This window comes from Sphaerodactylus townsendi, linkage group LG02 (assembly GCF_021028975.2).
Source record: "Sphaerodactylus townsendi isolate TG3544 linkage group LG02, MPM_Stown_v2.3, whole genome shotgun sequence".
In the NCBI taxonomy this organism is placed as follows: domain Eukaryota; kingdom Metazoa; phylum Chordata; class Lepidosauria; order Squamata; family Sphaerodactylidae; genus Sphaerodactylus; species Sphaerodactylus townsendi.
Genome location: NC_059426.1, coordinates 86,999,296 through 87,020,042, shown reverse-complemented (window position 1 = coordinate 87,020,042; position 20,747 = coordinate 86,999,296). Strand labels below are relative to the sequence as shown.

The 20,747-nt window shown below is 41.1% G+C and overlaps 1 protein-coding gene across 3 annotated transcripts in view; it reads right to left on the bottom strand.

Annotated features, from left to right (window-relative positions):
- The window catches only part of LOC125425779 (vitamin D 25-hydroxylase), a 62,976-nt gene extending 53,522 nt beyond the window's left edge, over nt 1-9,454 (bottom strand). For 2 of the 3 annotated variants that reach the window (XR_007243448.1, XM_048483392.1), the window contains exons 1-3: nt 9,190-9,454; nt 4,425-4,566; nt 1,391-2,023 (exon numbers count right to left, since the gene is read on the bottom strand). Coding sequence is in view for 2 of the 3 variants with exons in the window: in XM_048483392.1 (XP_048339349.1) it covers nt 1,391-2,023; nt 4,425-4,566; nt 9,190-9,417 (1,003 nt within the window). In the remaining variant the exon portion in view is untranslated. The remainder of the gene's footprint in view (nt 1-1,390; nt 2,024-4,424; nt 4,567-9,189) is intronic. The other variant, XM_048483394.1, reaches the window with a different exon arrangement.
- Between the last annotated feature and the right edge of the window lie 11,293 nt (nt 9,455-20,747).

The following is a 20,747-nucleotide window of genomic DNA, read 5'->3' as shown; positions in this document are numbered from 1 at the left end:
ACATTTCAGAGTATCTTTAGGAGACCACCCTGATGATACTACCCAGGTTTGGTGAAGGTTGTTTCAGGGGGTCCAAAGTTATGGAACCTCAAAAGGGTAGCCCCATCTACTATTAGCTTCCATTGGAAACAATGGAACACTTTGCAGATCCATAACTTTAGACCCCCTGAACCAAACGTCACCAAACCTGGCTGGTATCAGCAAGAGATTATCCTACCCAGGTTTAGTGAAGTGTGGTTCAAGGGGTCCAAAGTTATGGACCCTCAAAATATAGCCCCATCTACTATTAGCTCCCATTGGAAACAATGGGGGCATCCCCTTTGGGGGTCCATAATTTTGGACCCCTGAACCAAACTTTACCAAACCTAGCTGGTATCATCAGGAGTGTCACCTGATGATAGCCTGAAATTTTGGTGCTGCTAGCCTAAAAACTGCGGCCCCTGGAGCTGACAAAGTAAAAACCCTAAAATATTTTTTAAAATACACCTGACTCGTGTATAAGTCAAGGGGGGCTTTTTCAGCACAAAAAATGTGCTGAAAAAGTCGACTTATATGCGAGTATATACGGTAGGTGAATATGCTGTGACTACTGCAGCAGGACAGACCTGTGCAGCTCAAGTAGCCAGTGGTTAATCCAGTACTTATAAAATGAAAAACTAGCTCTTAATGTTGTTACAAGTTCAGCATGACTCTTTATCCCTTTTCCCACTGGAAAATCCTATTCTCAGAGGAATTAATGCACAGCAACAACAAAAATAGACTTTTATTCTCAGAAAAGGCAAAATAATTCTGCTGTTACTATTCCCTTTATGTTGCTAAGTCAATAAACCTTTAGTTAGACCAGGTTGTCTAATATGATAACAATAAAAAGTCATAATATAATTCTATAACACAATTTTGATGCTTCATTACTTTCCTCTATTATTCCTCTTACCATAGTTTTGGTTTGATTTTTATTCTTAAAACCGTTTGTCACCATATTTCATTAATAACTTCTAAGCATCAACCAGTGTTGGTCAATCTTCCTGAATTTATTTTTTGGATCAATGCCTCAACTGTGCTAGTGTCCCGGTGCCCCAGCTGCAGTGAGGGCAGTCTGGAGGCAGTGAGGGCAGTCTGGAGTTCCCTCCCAGCCATTTGCCCCATTGTGCCAGCAGCTGGAACGGCTGACATGCCATCATAGGGACGACTTCCTGGCAGTGGGGAGGCTTTTTGGCATTTTAAGCCTCTCCACACCACTGGGAAGCCTCTTTGGGGACAGCAAAGCGGCTGCAAAACTGCAGCTGGCCCCTTGAATGGGGTTGTAAGATGAACAACATCAAAACATTGCTTGTAAAGCACAAACTTCATCAGACAGACAAAATGTCACAGTAATTATATAAAATCATACCTTGAATATTAGGATAAAGAGCCATGAATAAAACTGCCCATCTTAGAACATTGGTTGTTGTTTCTGTTCCAGCAATCATAATTTCTCCAACAGAGAAAATTAAGTTTTCTGTTGAAAATGTAGACTCTAGATCATTTTTATTTTTATCAATCTCATCTAAATAGGCATCTATAAAATGTCGAGGTGACTGAGGTTTCCTGTTCTGTGAAGCACGCTGAATAAGATGAAGAAGAAATGCATAGACTTCAGCTGCATTTTTAAAGAGCTGTTGGTGTTTTCCAAAAGGGAAGGCACCAATCCATGGAAAAGCATTATATAAAAAAGCTGTAGCACTAGCAGCCAATTCAATGTTTTCACTAAATATTTCTATCATATGTTGAAATTCAGTGTCTTCATATGTAAATCTTTCTCCAAAAATAATTAAATTGGTAATATTTGAAACTGCACTTGTAATCAAGTGTTTCAGATCAAAAGGCTTGCCTTTATAGGTATCAATTGCTTCAAGAAAAACAATTGATTCTTCTGATATTTTGCATTCAAAAGATTTTTGACCATATCCAAAGTTACGAAAACTGGTTACAGCTAATTTGCGATGCTCTGTCCAGCCTCTGCCATATCTGGAGTTTAATAAACCTGAAACGAACAAGTATTAGCATGCTTAATGAAAGGTTTCATTTAGTTTCTGTTTAGTTCTAGTGTTTCTGATTTTTGGAAGCTATGCCTATATGCAAATACAAGTTGACAAAATCAATCTACCTAGTTCAGAAGAGTTACAGTAAAATTAAGTCTTGGAAACATTAATATGGATCTAAGTTTATTAACATGTCTTCAACTGAAATGCACTATATACCATCTAGAAGTCTTTGTGGAATCAAGCATTCTTACAGGGGAATCCAGCGGAAACCAACATCACAGCCCACACACACCTAGGCACAATGGATTTTGTTGGGTAAGCAGAGTTTATGTTGACTGTCAAAGTATTATGGATGTCGCAGGTACAAGAACAATGATAGCTAGCTCTTTGACATGCACTTTTGAGCATGGTTCTCCAATGTGACATCTTCCCCTTGTTTCAAGAAAATGGGCAATGCCTTTGGCCAGTGGGGCTTGTGGTTGATAGGTTGTTCCCATCTTATAAGCGTCTTTAAGACTCCACAATGTACAGAAAAGTAGGGTATAAAATCCAACTGTTGTTCTTGAAGTTGCCCACTGTTGGAGAAACAGGTAAGCTACAACCCTGTTTCTTGTCTCATGCTGAGAATGGAAGGTCTCATGCTGAGAATGGAAGTAATTGTGGTTCTTTTTGTTAATGGGAAACAAAAGAAATAAGAGAGAAAAAACTAGCAGAACAGATTATACCCTGTTCAGGATAAATATGAGAGTCTGATTGCAGAACAATCCACCACCTCTTCCGGGGTTCTTCCTGAAGCTTTTTTTTTACTGAATGCTCCACTGTGGTCTTAGTGCCTACCTTGTTTAATGTCTTTCACTTTAATTTAATGTCATTCACTAACCTTGTGTATCTGAAAGCATCTTTTGCATAAAGTAATTATTTGACTTTTTGGCAAGTGTCTGAATTCTCTTGAGGTTTGTTTTTTCTTCTTGTAAGCAGCAGGTGTCCTCGCCAGCCCCTGGAGCGGCTGGGGAAGCCCCAAGCCTCCTGGAGCACTGGTGGCTGCCCTCACAGAACCCAAAATAGAACAGCAATCCTATCTTCAGAAAATAATTTTGTCACGTGATTTGAAACTCCCGCTTCTGCCTTGTTGGTCATTTTTACTGCCATTTCTCCTGCTGCTGCCCTGTTGGCCATTTTCTATATGGAGGGGACTATCTTCGAGTGAAAAGGGGGATGTTTTCACAAGTGCTTGTTTATAGCAATAAAAATGCTCTTAAAACAAATTCTAAGTTTAATAGTGCCAAAGGACATTTTTACAGAAAACTGCACATAGAAATGATTCTTTAATGCTTATTTAAATTTGGCACTATTTTCTCTGGCAGAAGCAGCCTCCTGTCACTTGCACACAACGCAGGACCGTACTCTCATCTTTATCCTGAACAAGGTATACAAAACCCCGCAAAAAGCAATCTGCTATACCTATATAAGCTACAAACTAATCACCAGCCAACGTATGAAAACAAGAAGTGATTAAGTGCTCAATTTAATACAAGTTCAAAAAGTGCAGAAAAATACTGCTTATCAAATCTAATAAGCCCTAATGGATACAAAATAAAACATACACATATAACCATAAACAAGAGGACAAAACACACAGAACGTGCGGTTGGAAAGCACCGAAAAACCTGGTGAGTGAATGCAAGAGTCCTGGTACACGAAGTCTCAAACAGGTCAAAAAAGATGTGTTCCCACAGGTATAACACATATTCTAGATCAGGGGTAGGGAACCTGCGGCTCTCCAGATGTTCAGGAACTACAATTCCCATCAGCCCCTACCAGCATGGCCAATTGGTTCCCTACCCCTGTTCTAGATAAACAGAAGTAAGGGATGATGTTCCACATGTGTAAATGAGATATGTGTTACACATTTGGGACATCATCCCTTACTTCTGAACACATGAACCTAGGCAAACTGGAGATTGTTTATGCCCCATTAACTAGGATTTTGAAATGCACTGAAGCCATCTACTCAGGCACCTACATTCAGAAATCCTGGTAGATTGGAGTTTGATTCTCTAATTATGAAGTTTACATTCAAACTCAGTAAATGAAGAGTGAATACAAGCACAACACACAAGCACATTTGTTGTCAGTTGAGACATCTGAGTGCAGCCAGTTTCCCCAGTTCTACTCATCAATATGGAGAGACAGCTTCATTCTTGATTTATCACTGCTGCATTTTGTAGTATGAGACTTTGGAAGGCCAAGTCAGCAAGCACAGATTATGAAATAAATGTTATTTCAACATTATTTCCTTCAGGTAATATATAAAAGAGATTTAGAGGCAGATATTTTACAGCAACAGTCTAATGAGGTAATAACTTTATATAAAAACACATTTGTTAAAATAGAACATACCTCCCATTTTTGTGAGCTTCTTGAACAAAGGAAGAGGTGGCCTGTCCGCAAAAACATCACTTTGCTGAACAAGACATTCTTTCACTGCATCATAGCCATTCAGTACGATAGCTGATATACCTCCAAGATCAAGACTAAAGATCTATAAAAAGAATAAATAATATTTTATGCCACTTACAAGCATAAAATAAGGATACATATATATGTTACTGTTTCTTTATCAGCTCTTAGCACTATACTATTATGCCACTGGACGATGTCCAGAAGTTTGTTGGACTGTAGCTACACAATATTGCTTTTTTATTGCTTTACCATATTTATCCCCAATACTGGGTAAACTACCTGAAACACGTTGATGTAAAAAAGATATTACAGTTTACATCATTCACTGATATAGTGCTACGTTAATACACTATCTTAAGTACCCTGGGCAGATCATAATATAAGCAGCCATCAGGAGTGCCATGACAAATGGAGGATAGTATGTTTGCCCGAAAAGCTCTCTGCTTTGCTTGGCTTGCCCCATTCCTAGTTGGCTGTCCCTCTTCCTGTCTCCCTCTCACTGTAATTCAAACAGATTGTCTCCAATGTCCTCAGCAGTTGGAGACCCAAAAAAACTGGAATAATGACTGCCCTTGCCAACGAAATCAAAGTCCTGCCAATCACAGTAGATGAATAAGAATGGTTCAAACAGTCTAGGAATGTCTTCATTCCTAATTTTCTTTGGACCTCTCCTCCCTCCAGCTAGAATCAGAAGCAATTGGGGGGGGGGGAGGGACAGCATGGGGTTAAACTTGGTCCAGACATATAATTAATATGACATAATATTAAATTATTTCCATATGAAATTGGTCCAGACATAATATTGGTCCAGACATAATATTAAATTATTTCCATATGAAATTGTTTATATTTCCAAAAAACATAAGCCATCAACAATTAATCAAGCGGTTTTAAAAATATAATTATTTCACTCATAATAGTCTGAATCTCAGTCAAAGGAAAGAAGACTCTTCTGTAAGATATCACAAACCCCTTCCCTGAGGCAACTTTAGTGTTTCATTTATGTAAGACAGGAAATACTTTCCTCTGTTTTCCTGAGTGTGTGACTGGAACAAGGCCACATAGTGTTCTTGATGGCTCAGTGGGAATATGAACTCTGGTCTCCCTACTTTCAACTATCTGCAACCATATTTAGCAGAAAATAAAAGTTACTACTATAAAGATGACAAACCATGCTCAGGTACGTCTTCATCAAATATAAAACCAATATTAGCAGTGATTTTACTCCCTTTTAATTATAAATTCAATGTAACACACGCTTTTACAATTTTTAAAGAGTAACTCCCACGAACATCAATGCTATCTATATATACAAAAAATCTTATTGCACATATTAGTAAATCATTCAGACAAAAACTGCTAAGAAATCATCGATCTGCTAGGAAATAATCCCAAAGTGACTGTATTTTTAATTGATTTATTTTAAATATTTATGGACCCCTTCACCATTAAAGTATAAAAATAAACAATATGAGAAAACGAAAAAATGTAAACCAGTGCCAATAATAGAAGACTGTAGACAGAACCATTAACCACTGAACAAACCTAAAGAACAACTAAATCAAACTGCAAATAAAAACTTAAAGAACAGCTAAATCAAACGGAAAATAAAATCTAACTACCGTGTTTCTTCGAAAATAAGACAGTGTCTTATATTAATTTTTGCTCCCAAAGATGCGCTATGTCTTATTTTCAGGGGATGTCTTATTTTTCCGCTCCACAGCTGAATGCTGGTATTCTGTTCGACGGGCATGCTTCCAAACAAAAACTTTGCCACGTCTTACTTTCGGGGGATGTTTTACATTTAGCACTTCAGCAAAACCTCTACTACGTCTTATTCTCAGGGCATGTCTTATTTTCGGAGAAATAGGGTATTCAGAGCTAAAGATTAATTAAAATCTATTGAAATGGGGGGGGGGGGGGACTACGCCTGATGTCAAAAAATGTCCAGAGAAGAAACTAGGTGGACTTACCTCAAGACCTGGGGGACATAAAGAAGAGTTTGTGATAACCAAAACCAGTGCTCACACAGAGTATTTGTAATGAAAGGTTTTCTTCATTATGTTGTGCAACATTTCTCTCCACCCCACCCCCACAATTTATTTTGTTTTCTTTCACTTAATATCAAGCTTATCTAGGGTTGCTGCACTGCCTCAATAAATGCTAGGAAATTCTGAGGGCTATGCCAATGGAGGATGGTTATAGGGATAATGTGATGTCACATCCAGATTATGTTCTAGGAATTTCTCTTAATCTCTGTGGTTTAGACTGTAGAGTCATGGAGAAATTCCTAGTCATAATGTTAATGCCCTCAGGCTCTGGAATAGTCACCCCTTGAAGATTCACCATGACCCTACCCTTTATGGGTTTAGAAGCATGGCAAATACCTTCTTCACCCAGGCATTTGGTTAGTCCACCTGCAAACCTTTTACAGCTACTGGTCTGGGGAGATGGGGACTGGGGTTATTTCAATGTGATTTATTGCTGTTTTAGTGTTATATTTTATTCATCATTGTTAATTGCAGTGTTAATTTTTTTTAACCTTTGTAAGCCACCTAGAGAAGCTGGTTTGAGGCAGGGTATAAATGCTCACTGAGAAAGGGAGCTCTCCTGCTCCCAGAAGTTGTTCTCTGACAGCACTTCACTGGCTGGTGGGAGGGGAAAAATCCAAAATGATCACTGGTGATAGTATGTCCTATCCAGGAACTTCCAGAAATGGTAGAGAGTTTTTGGTTATTCCTAGATAGATGTGATGAAACTTCCAGGGAAAACCACTGCCAATGTCACATCACCCACTCCAGACTCCTGTCAGTTGTCAGGAATGATGTTTGAGCCTTCCTGAAGCAACTGGCTCTATTATAGGAAGCCACTTGGCTTAGAACCTCCTAGCGTTTTCTGATCGGTCCCAGTCCATTTTGCCCAAGCTGTCTCTGCAGGTCACTTTTTAAATAACAGCAAATATTTCCATGGGTACATATAACAATATAATTATTAAACAGTATTGCCTTAATCTACGAGCTCTCACTATGTCAAAAGTTCAAGGCCACTGGCTTAGATGAAGCGTGTTTTCCACTTCATATGAGCAAGTGCTGCTTCAGACATGCAGTCTGAATTGGCCATTGACATCTTTTCCATAGAAGAACACAGTATCCTGATTATTCTCCCAGGTGCATAGTTTCACTGATATCTGATAATGGTATATGGCACTGAGGCATCTCGTTAACATCTGTAGATGCATTACTGCAGTTGGATGTGCCATCACTGAACAGATGCAGTCAACTTGATTAGGGAGCTAATGTGGTGTAGTATCTGGGGTGTCAAACTAGGATCTGGAAGCCCCCAATTTAAATTCCTGCTCTGTCAGGGAAGGTCACTGGGTGACCTTGCATCAGCCACACACACTCACCTAACCAACTTATCAGGGTTATTCTAAGGATAAAATGGAAAAGAGAATGATGTAAGCAATTGGGTTCCTGGGGTGGGGGGGAGAGTGGGGAAGCAAATTATTATTAATAACTATTTTAAGAACCTCTTAAACATTTCTTCAAAATGTGCAGAGTCATAATTTAATTGTCTGTTTTTATTTATACTCTGCTTGTATATTTTATGTTCACCGCCCTGAGCCCTTCGAGGGAGGGCAGTATATAAATGTAATAAATCATCATCATCATCATCATCATCATCATCATCATCATCATCATCATCAACAACATCTCTTGTGAAAATGGCTTAATAAAATTAATATATATCATGTTTGCCGTACTGGCAACTTTAAGAGTGTGAAAGAGTGGCACATGCCCTTAAATATAAAAAACAGCTGTAACTACTTGTAGCCCCCTAGTGCTCATTTTAGGATCTGAGCTACGGGTAGGCTCATACTTTTCAGAGTGCAAAGAAGGGCAGTGCATTGCTAACCCAAAATCTTACATGCAAGTCTTCTCGCCCCTATTTTTCAAGTTGCTCATGTCCCTGAGAGTTTAGAAAACCCTGAAAAGGAGACATCTTCCCACTGAGAGGGAGGCTGGGCAACAATTTCTTATTGGCCACAAAGCTGTAATAATTATTATACAACAGCCGTGATCGCATTCTAGGTACTATTTATTTTAAGAATTATGTGCCAAAATAACGAAGTTCATGCTGAAACAGTGAAAACGATCCACACTTATGTCTGAAGTAGTGTTCAATACACTCAAGCCTAAAGCGGTTTCCTGAGAAATAAGTCCCCTTCTCTTCAGGGGGAGTGAATTCTTAACGAAGGATGCTTCAGACTGCATCCTGACCTCTTGTTTGTGGATAATCGTTGGGAAATGCAACAAAAACATAATATGGGTTTGTGACCCGCGTTGCTTTGCCATCCACACGGCGGGGTAGGTCTCGGTCACTCTTCCATTTCACATGCGTTAGGCACACATCGCCTGAAAACACTGACGAAGTTGTCAGTTAGTGGAACTTATACCGAGAGCCAAGTGCTGTGCAAAACTAAGACGACCACAAAAATTCCCTTCAAAGTTTAACTTGTTCCAACAATTAGCTGCTTAACGATTAATGAAGAAACCCTAGCCATTTTCAAACAGAGCCAGGATTCAGCGTGCAGCAGCAGCAGCAAAACTTAGGCTTGGAGCTCGCGGAGACGGAGCCGCCTGACCGGGCTTTGGGCTCTTTCCCGCCCTCTCTCCTGCGCCCCCTCTCGGCGTCGAAATACCTGTCCTTGAAGTTCGCTCTGCCTCTTCATGTAAATATGCGGCTGCTCCGACGCCAAGGAGTGGATATTACCAATGAGCGGCAGCCTCACTGGGCCAGGAGGGAAACCAACTGGCCGCCTCTGCTTCAGCAGCTGCCTCACCACCAGGACCACCAGCCACAGCAGAGCGATGGCAACGGCCGCCGCGGCCGCGGCTCTTCCCTCTCCCGCCTGGCCCCCGAACCACATCCCGGGCTCACTCCGTCGGCTGACTCCTGGCGCAGCCTTCGCCTCGCCGCTCTGCTTTGCCGCGCCACATCACCCAGCGGGCCCTGATAGGACGCCGGCAAGGCTCGTCATTTGGCAACGAGCATGATTGGTTAAACGCTTTCCCCCGCCTCCTCCTCTCGCGCTGCAGTTCCAAGTTAGTTCCAAGTTCTGGGGAAATTCTTTCGGGGAGAAACTTCCCAGCCAGCCGTGACAGTTTCCCATCGAGCAGCCCATTCTAAACCAATGATCCCACCCCAACTTATTTACAGCTCACAAATTTGCTCAATAAGTAACCTCGCGAGTCTTTGGCTCTTTGCATAACATACTTGCTTAACATACCGGTACTTGAATACAAGGACTTGCATACATACTTGAACACAGGCAAGCCAGAAGTCGAAATCTGAGATGTTTCTTGAATGTAGCCTTGAAAAATCTGAGATCTTTCTTGAATGTAGAAATCTAGAGAATTCCTATTTAAAAACAACAACCCTAGTTTTAAACTTTCCCGATATTTCTAACACTTTCAGCTTCACAATAAAGTTTGTGCGTAAGCATAACACTCAATTTTAAAATACAACAAAAACAATTAAAAACTTACCCCTTAAATCTAGAAAAGTTCTTGGTCTTGAAACGTTTCTTATTAAAAACCCAAAATTTCCTTCCTGTTCTTGTGCTTTAAATTTGTGCACTTAGTTATTGGCAGCTGAATTTGTGAACTACGTTTGAGGTAATATAATATGAAAGTTCTGTCAGTGAAAGTTCTGCAGCTATTTATTATTTTATTCCAGTCCCACCTTTCACTCCAATAGGTACCTAACAGGCTTACATCATTCTCTCCTCTATTTTATCCTCACAACAACCCTATGAGGTAGGTTGAACTGAGAGTAGGTGACTGGCTCAAGGTCACCCAGCAAGCTTCCATGTCACAAGTGAGGATTTGAACTTGGATTTACCTGATCATAATCCAACACTTTAACCACTCCACCATGCTGGCCATGTGCGAATCATATGCCTGAACATACTTATTTGAATCAGCTCTCATGTTGGGAGAGGTGGATATCATAGTATTTTGTATATTAGTTATTATGTGCCATCATATCAGAATGCTGCATACACTTACAAACCTAAAAAAAGAGAGTATAGTTCAGTAGCTGACATGTTGGACTAACCACTGGAAGATCAAGTTGAAATTCCCACTCTGTCACAAATTTTCTTCAGTCCAACCTACCCTCATAGGGGTGTTACAAAGGATGAAACTGGTAAAGCAGAACCAGCTATGCTATCATGAGCTCCTTGGAGAAAGGGCAAGATAAAATGTAGTAGAGAAAGCATGACCCTACAAATGAACAATAAATAAAAAGCCTCTTAAAAGGAAAACTGAATTTTTAAAAGGATGCTAATTTTTTCATTCAATGAATGAGAAACTGTTTCATAATATATCTGCCAAATGAGATTACAGCTAGATTTTATCTGGAAAATTAAATAACTCACACAGATACTTATCAGAAATATTTATCTTAATTAAAGATTCTTGACAATCATTGCAAGAACTTCTGAACAGGAGCAGTCTAAACACTGGTATCACATTTTCTTCCTTCTAATCACCTCTGTACTGTGGGAACATGTGTAAATGCATTCTAGACAAGAGCCCTCAGGGTTGCTTTGCTGATACAACTCTTTAATGAGCTTATGAACTCTTTGCATGCAATTGCTTGTTGTTGTTTTTAATATAAATTGAGGCAAGCAGTTTCCAGGGAGTATTAGAATAACATGGACTTGTACATTTCACAGAGGTAGAGGCTGTTTTTTTAAAAGACCCTTATCTTGAACATGGTACAAGGTAGAAAATGAAAGACTAAGTGAAAGAAAGGAGGACAGAACAGGATTGTGAACGATTGTGAACGAAGTTGCACTTTTACTCAGTGCATATATTTTTGTTTATTACATTGCATAATACTACCATGTTCTGATGGCGACGAGTTAACAGCAGCTGCCGAGCTCTCTTCGTTGAACCAGCTTTTAATCTTAATTTTGCTTCTCACTCTCCACTTTTTTGCCTACCATGTCCTAGGACAGTATTTTGCTCTTGCCGTAGTAACAATTATACTTTAAAAGGCTAATGATCTGCATTTTAAATATAAACATTTTAAGCAATCTTGTCTAGTTTGAGGACAACACAACCCAATTTGAGGGCAATGGGTGGGGGCACAAAAGCACTCAGAGAGCTATTTAGCCAGTACACTGCCAGACCCCAGAGATATGCCAGCACCTGGTGCCTCTGTATGGTTGCTAGCTGATAGCATGATGCTTTCGTGGCCCCTTGCCAGAGCACAACTGAAGAAACACCCTGTTCCAGTGGAAGAAGGCCCAAACTCAGGGATGTGACTGGAATTAGTCGACTCAGTTCCCTGAAGGTCCTCCAGCATGAGAATGCCCCCACCCCAGACTTGATGGAAACAAAACGCATGGCTTAACTCATGGGCACCCATGAAGTCCAAGCAAGTGATGCCTCCCCCACACCCACAAGAGCCACCAGAGAACCACAGAATGTTGACAAGCATCTTGTCAAGTATTCATTTGCCCCCCTTCCTTCCTCAGCTAAACCTTTTCCCAACCAGTGGTGGCAACTCAACAAGCAATAAACCTTGGTTCATGCATGGGCAGGGCAGATGCAGTTTGCATAGCCCAGAGCTACATTAGCCAGTCCTCAGAATTAAGGATCTCATACCAGGTGGAAGTTCATACACACTGGTGCAATGGTGCATACATTCACAGGGCACATAGGTGAGGGTAGCAGCTACAGAGGGCCATCAGGCTTGAGCATAGATCATATGTCCAGAAGTCACAATTTGGCCATGCCAGCATGGAGCAAGTTAAGTTCACCACCCCACATCCCTCTTCAGTGGGTCACCCTTCCACACCCTCCCAAGTTCCCAGTAAGGGGCCTTGGCTGCGGCCTGTATCTGTCACATTATCACCAGATTCCACACATTTTCTTGAGTCTTTAATTTTGACTTTGTCTGGAGTCGGTGTTCAGCCAGCCATCTGAACTCCCTGGGGATTTAAGGCATGGCTCACATAATCCAGGGGCCCCAGAGCTCAATAAGCAGCAGGACCACATCAGTGCTGACAGCACAGAGGCTACAACTGATGTCAACACATGTGTTGAGTGGCAGACTGCCAAGGACACTCTCCTGTGGCCAAATGGTGGCTCAGACTGGTGCTTGAGGAGTATACAGCCCTGAACTTCTAGAAGGCACCTCCAAGTAGGGTAGGGTCATCCTGTGAGGAGACTCAAGGTGGCTTGCAAGCTCCTTTCCCTTCCTTTCCCCACAACAGACACCTTGTGAGGTAGGTGGGGTTGAGAGAGTTCTGAAAAACTGTGACTAGCCCAAGGTCACCCAGCAGGAATGTAGGAGTGCGGAAACACATCTGGTTCACTAGATGGGCCTCTGCCACTCAGGTGGAGGAGTGGGGAATCAAACCCGGTTCTCCAGTTTAGAATCCACCTGCTCTTAACCACAGTACCACGCTGGCACAACCAGACCTTCAGTTGTGGGTTCCACACTGGTTGCACTGTCCTCAACCCCATCCCACCCAACATACTTCACATTTTCCTCATTTTGTCTGGTTTTTTGCAGCCATTCCCCCCCCCCCAAATCTTTTTCCAAAACTGATTTTAATTTGCATTTGTTCCCCTGTGTGATGTTTGTTCCATTCAGCACCTTGTTCCACCCACTTCCATCCATCTCCAGCCAACTTTTTAATGACCAGACCATCATCGAACCACACCCTATGCTCTCCTTACCCCTTTCTTCTCCGGAAAGTGTGGTTTTGTTTTTGACCAATTTTTTTTCAAAAAAACTCACCTTTTTTCATTTCATGTCATTACCTTTATTAGGCATAGATAAAACAACAATCAGACTAACAATAGCAACAAATAGAAAAGGTTAATAGGTGATCAACAGGAGTGAGCAGTTGTTGATAAAACTGTTGCCAAAAACTTAGCTACGTTCACAGTTCTTTTAGGACAGCAGTCATTCAAAAGCAGACGTAGCTTGTCTTGGTCAGAAGTGGCAAGACATGAATTAATATGAGGTTCAATGTAAAGGCTCCTGAGTTCCGTATGGCGAGAACAATACTGGAGATATGAGCAGTTGTTTCCACTTAGTTGGGTGAACATTGACAAGTTCATGCTTGTAATGGGACCTGAAGGAATCTGTCACAAAGAACTGCAGAGAGGAGAACATTTAGATGAGCTTGCATTAAAAAGCGTCTCAGTAATGGGGATGAGAAATTCTTGAAGTAGGCCAGAAGGGATCCATCAGGTGGAAGAAGTCCCTAGCTCAACAATGAACAAGGCCTGTTAGTTTCAGATAGCAGTTTTTGTCTTTCCAAATCACGTACTCTTTGTTTTAAGATGCAAAAGGTACTAATCACATCCAAGTTGGAAAAAAATTCCACAGAAAAACCTAAGGTTGTGACATAATTTGTAACTTGTTGGTTCCATTTGGAGCGGTATGAATCAGTGAGCATGTGCCATGTTAACCTGCCTGGCCTTGCATTATGATGGAGGTGCACCCAAAATTTCAAGGCTGATATCTAGACTCTTATAGTCATAAGATTTAAACTCATTTCTAGGCATAGGCTGACATTTGCAACACAGTTGGGTAGTCCAAGAAGGTTGCGAAGAAACTTGGACTGAATTCTTTCTAGGTCTTTGATTGAGCCACCTACCCATATTGGGGTCCCATATAGCATCTTTGGGATTAATTTAGATTTGAAGATTTTAATTGCTGAAGGTATGTATTGACCTCCTTTGGTGAAAAAGAAGCATTTAATCATGGCAGTATTGCATTTCGCAAGGGTGGTAATGTTGCTGAGTTGAGGTGACCATTTCTGATTGAAATGAAATATCACCCCCAGGTAGCAGAAAGATGGCACTTGTTCTAATGTGTTCCCATTGATTTTCCACAAAGAAGGTTGCCAAGATTTGGCAAACATCATGATCTTGGATTTGGTATAGTTTATCTCCAGAGCATTGCGTTTACAATAATCAGAAAATTCCTGGAGTGTGCGGGTGAGGCCGATTTTTGTCTGCGAAAGCAAAACTCCATTGTCTGCATGTAGTAATGCAGGGATTTTCTATAAATTCAAGGTGGGATTTTGGCCTTCTGTTTTCAGAAGATGGGGTACCAGGTCACTAATGAACAAATTAAACAGAAGAGGGGTCAATACACAGCCTTGTTTAAAGCTGTTTAAGAGGGGTCAATATGCAGCCTCTGCTGGAGGGGAAATCAGATGTTAAATGTCCCATGAGGTTACAGCAAACTCTGCAGCTTGTGTTGGAATACAATCTATGAATGAGTATGAGTAGACAGGGATCCATGTCCATTAATAGCAGTTTGCGCCATAAAATATCCCTTCTGACTAAATCGAAGGCGCTTCTCAAATCAAGGAATGCTGCACAGACTCTTCCCCCTGGGGTGTTGCTGTAAAAGTCTCTATAAAAGGATTGCACAGGTGTGATTATTGGTCTTCCAGGCCCACTGCCACACATCCTTCCCCACCATGGACAGAATTTATAAAAAATATGCATAGTTAAGGCTTTTTTTAAAAAAAAAATTAACACATGCCTCACAGTAGAATGTTGATAGAAGATTTCCTGAGGGCATATCCTCCCTTCCTTCGTAAAAAATTTGTGTTTGTTATTGTACCTATTATGGTTTATTCAGGACATGTAATTTATCATTTTCTATTTTGTATGGTCAAATGGTGACTCTTAAGTGCACTTATCCTTTTCTCTCTCTTTTTTGGTGGGGACAAATGGTAGTACTCATGTCAATTTCCAGTTCTTCAACCAATCAGAGAATCACCATCAAGACAATGGAACCAATTCATGAGTGCCATGATTGGCTCTAGCCAACCAGAACACTTCATGTTGTGGGTATAACTTTGAACACAGGAGAAGCATTTTTAGCACACTGTGGATACTTTACATTTTTTTCCTTTTGACTAAGCAGTTGCAAAATGTCAGTTCTGAACATGTCTCATGTAGGGACAGCATGCAGGGTGTCCTGATACAAAAGGGAGACCTTAGAATTGCTTTCTTTTTTGGAATTGAGAGAATGTTCAGGAAATGCTGATAGATTTATGTGGGAACATGAACATTTTTGAAAACGTTGCTGAGCAAAAGGCAAACTGGGGGGGGGGGGAAATGTTCTGTGGTGGACTGTAGGATGAAGACCAAAGTTTTCAACAGGAGCATAAATGTGTGGCAGCTCACAATAATCATGTTGGTAATCTCCGCACAATACCTCCACTCTTCAAGGTTTTCCCATGACCTACTGACAATTAGGCCAGACCATATCCATTGCTCCAAGTCTGCTGATGTGGGTAAGCGTTGCTGTACTCTTCTTTCTTCATGTTGTACTATCCAGCTTGAAAAAAGCAGTAATTATTTCCTTGTGTTATACCTCTTTGGACATGCAAATCTTCTGAGCACTGCTGCGGATTGTTTGTAGATGGAGAATTGGGTAACACCAGGGTCGCAAATTGCATCTAGCCTGGACAGTGTCTACTTCCCAGCAGTTTTCATGTACTTGGCATAGATTGCACAGACCTTGCTCTGTTCCTCTTTGTCACCATGTGTGCATGCTATCTGCTAACTACTGTACTAGGGCTATACAGGCAAACAAATAATTGGTATGTGTGTGTTCTCCAGCTGTACTGTCAGCCATTGATGAGGAGAAGAATGTCACTGAATTGCTATACACAGTTGACTGATAGGCACAGGAAGAGATATGTTTCCGTACTGAATGATGTTGCTGAGCAAATGCTGACACAGTGTGCAGTCAAGCATAATGAAGTCAATTGCTGACATGCAGAGATAATAGAGGAAGAAAGATGCTGTCACACAAAGATGGTTGAGGAAAACAAATGTGATTGACAGGTATTTCAAGAAACAATGCAGCAAATCATGAATATTATGTTAGGAGATATCCATGTTCTGAAAATACTGGGTGATTTATTGGCAGGGAAGCAGAAGTCTGCTGATTGGGCCTTGTGCCTCTGAGGGAGGCCTGCTTGCACCCGGCTGCTGCGGGGTTCTGAAAGCTCCCTTGCTCCCCCTCTCCTGGGAGAGGGAAGGACAGGGCTTTTAGCACCTCAGGGCAGCCGGCCGCTGAATCCCACCACTGCATGCAGCCCAGAAAACCCACAACAGTTAGAAGGGTTTAACTGTAAGGATTGACTGTAAATTTAACTGCATATACAGTTTAACAATTTAACTAGATATATGAATGAACATTGCCCATTAATGTTTTCTGCTAATAATTTTGAAAAAAATCATACTGTTTATTGCACTGAATATTACAGAGACTCCCACATGTGCCCCCCCCCCCCCCCGTGCCATGTATATGTTTATTTAGCATTCAGAATCCATTACTGCATAGCATTTTGTTTTTTGAGGGAAAGGGAAGAATTATAACATTTTCTGCCTGGAAAGTAGTTTCACACAATTAGAAAGCTTTCTATCATCAACATATTGTTCCAACAGCAAAAAAGCAAAACAAACCCAATGTGCTCATAAACAGAAAATGGCCACAGACTTGCATCATGATAATGGGTAAATGGTCACAAACAAGCCTGGGAGATTGTAAGAGCAGCAGAAAAGCTGTCTAGAGACATATTTCAAATTGATGTATCACCATTCATACATTTCAAACATATCAGACATTAACTATCCCATTTAATTCTACCCTTCTTCCAAAGGCCTCAAGGTCTTTTCTCCCTATTTGTCTTCTTCTTCCCAAGCATTGTATTAGGTTTAGGGTTGGCTCAAGCCTATCTAGGAGCAGCAGTGGCGTAGGAGGTTAAGAGCTCGTGTATCTAATCTGGAGGAACCGGGTTTGATTCCCAGCTCTGCCGCCTGGGCTGTGGAGGCTTATCTGAGGAATTCAGATTAGCCTGTATACTCCCACACACGCCAGCTGGGTGACCTTGGGCTAGTCACAGCTTTTCAGAGGTCTCTCAGCCCCACCTACCTCACAGGGTGTTTGTTGTGAGGGGGGAAGGGCAAGGAGATTGTAAGCCCTTTTGAGTCTCCTGCAGGAGAGAAAGGGGGGATATAAATCCAAACTCTTCCTCTAGTGAGTTTCCAGAAGAATGAGAATTGGAGCCCAGATCTCCCTACACCGTTTGAACACACTTGAACTCCAATCCTAAGGAAGTCTGCTCAGAATTCAACTTAGGTCTATCCCATGAGCCTTACTCCCACTCTTTCACTTCCCAGGGAAGTGTTATGAGGACTGAAGTGCAAGTCATTTATTTGCTTTGCTGGATCCACATTTTTGACTGCACGTTACTATTTAGGCATTATTTTAAAATGTACCTATGTTTGGCTTGAATTTTCTTTCTATGAATTTTCTAAAGGATGGAAATATGGTGTTGGCAGTAGTCTTAACAAATCTTAGTACTTAGGGAAAAACACATGCTCATGTACATTTTAGGTAGTTAATACCATTCCCATATTTCCATATGTCACCTAGAAAAAGGAAGGCTGGGGGCATTCCAGCAGCAATTGCAACATTTGGCCATCCAAAATGGACCAGCTTCTGTGACTAACAATAAAATCTGAACAGCTCATCTGTAGATGTCTAGTATATAGTATTATGGAAAAATCTTTATTCCCCGCTCTTATATATCCCTTCATTTTGAGAGTAGAGATTATTGAGGCTTTTTTTTTTGCAGTGCTGATTTTCAGGACTTGAACCATATTTGTGCTGTTGTTTCTTTTGCTAATAAATGGAAAGTAAAGCCAGCGTTTTTATATATGAAATGCTTAAAACTCTGTCCCTGAACTTGGTTAGTATGGCTTTTGTTTCTCATCCCATTGATAAGGTTTGGGGGTATGGGAAATTCAGGCCACCATTGACTGGCAGAAGTCAGTCTTGACAAAGGGAGCTAAGAAACAGAACTCCAGGAACTTCCAGCGTTTATCCTTCCTCCCACTTCCATTAAGGCAAGTTTGTACTTTTATACAGAGTCTTCTTGATATTGCTGTTTTCCTCAACAGTGCTATTTAACAGTGATAATATTCGCTTTGACTTGTTCATGCACTTTGAAATAATGGTATACCTTACATGTGATCTTCATGTATACTGGTTTTTAACAAACCATTCTTCCTGATAAGCCTGACTGTGTTCTTTAGCTTCCTTTCAGGTCCCCTCTCTCTTTTTTTGGAGACATTCCCACTTCTGAAATTAAATGTGGACTGTGTTGGATTACCCAGACAGTTTTTTCTAGACCATTTTTCACTTACGTATATCTTTGACTGTGCTGAGGTCAGTGTTCCCAAGAGGTTTGGCAACACTTGTACATCTAATAATCTCCTGGGTTCCTTAGCATTAAATCAATGGAAGCTTTCCCACTTAAGATGAAATGCTGTATACATGTGGTCCAACACACACAGAGATTATTTATTAGATTGATACCCCACTTTTTTTAACATCAGGTCCTCAAACAGTTTAACAGTGCTATATTAACTTCTTCTTTTCCTCTCTGTATTCCCTATCACCTCTGGCTGCTTTGGAATGGCAATTCCTGCAGTGTAATGTGCTCTAGCTTTTTCCTGCCAGGGCCATTGTTGGAACCAAACAGGGGTTGCCTTTGCCTTAAATTTATTTCCTAGGTAGTTTACAACAAATTAAATTCACAAAATGTGGCTCCAGATGAACTGTGGTTCCTGCTTTACCTCTCAATGGTAGAGTAGTTAAGAGAGAGGATGGCAGGATGTGATGTTAAAGGCTCTTGCATTATGGGTGCTGTTGTGACTATCCTAGCATGGCCTGTGGTGAGCACCCCTTCCTTCCTGAAGAAAAAAGGAACATCACTGAGATGCCCTTTTCCACTCACACAGTGTTCCTACCATCCTCAGCAACCAATTTCCTATAGGATCTGGGTTACATATAGGACTCATCACAAATTGCTACCCTTCTCGCCTCTTTTAATATCACTGGAGAGCCATTATGATTTCACACCTTGAGTCCACTCTTTCATTCACAGGGACATCAGCAGACAAGGTACCCCAGTCACCTTTCATAATAAGACCTCCCACTGAGTTATTGGGTTTTGAGGCTCATACATTGTTCCTTTCACATTTTACCACCACCATTTATTCATTTCCTATACCATGCATAATTTGAGATCTTCACTGCTGTGTGTGCATACTTGTATGTTTCTTCCCCTTAAACATGCAGCCTGCAGGATTAAGCAAACAAGGAAATAACTTTTATTTGTAGTCTGAAAGTAACACTGAAAAACGTTAGTTAAAGGTTACTTCTACTGAACCTTTGTTCTGTTCCTCTTGTCTAGCATATTGGATCTTGGAAAGGCATATCTAGGAAATTGTAGCCCGGTGCAAAGTCTGAGTCCTCACCCCCCCACCCCGTATGGGCAGCTGCTCTCCCCCACCATAATCAAACAACTTTTTTTGCACCAGGTCATCAGGGAAGGAGGAGAGGGGTGAATCCCCCTATGTGACTAATGGCCGCAATCCAGGGACATTTGACCCCAAATGTTCCCCTCGGCTGTATGCCCCTGGGATCTTGTGTTACAAATTGACTCTTTTGGTCAGCTAGATTTAAACTGACCTTTGCTTTAGATTCCCTCAATCAGACATCTTTTTCCTCTCAACTCCCTAGCTGCCAATTCCCAGCTGCATTCTTAACTGCTGTTTCCAATTCTCTCTTCCCAACATGCCGTCAGCTTTCATTGGTCGCTCTTAAGGAGAGGCGGAATCTGTCCACCATAATCATAATTACTGAACACAGTGCATGCTGGTTGTTAGAAAAATCTGAGGAAAATGTAGGTTTTTATTTCTCTTCTTCTAAACTTGAAATTTGCAGTGCAGTTTGTTTCACAATAAAGCAACCAAAGCATAAATGAGATAATCCTTTGATACATGTGTGAGGCAACCTCATAATGACTCCTGCCATTATTCCCTTCTTTCATTTTAAATAACTTCTTCGTTATCCTTATGCATTAATTTTGAAGGAGGGTTTTCACCAGTGAAGGCTACAGTGTGCAAATTATTGTTTTCCATGGCATAAATTGCTTATGGACGAGAAGTTGTGTGTGTGTGTGTGTGCTCGCGCACGCGTGCAACACATACATAAATACCTTCATTTTCAAAAGACGCTTAATGTGTAGAAATGGGCAGGCCAAGTTTTTCATGCCATGGAGGCAAATCTCATCCCATTAAGCACTTGTTAATGGGACAGGACTTCCCCTGCCCTTCATGCTGGTTG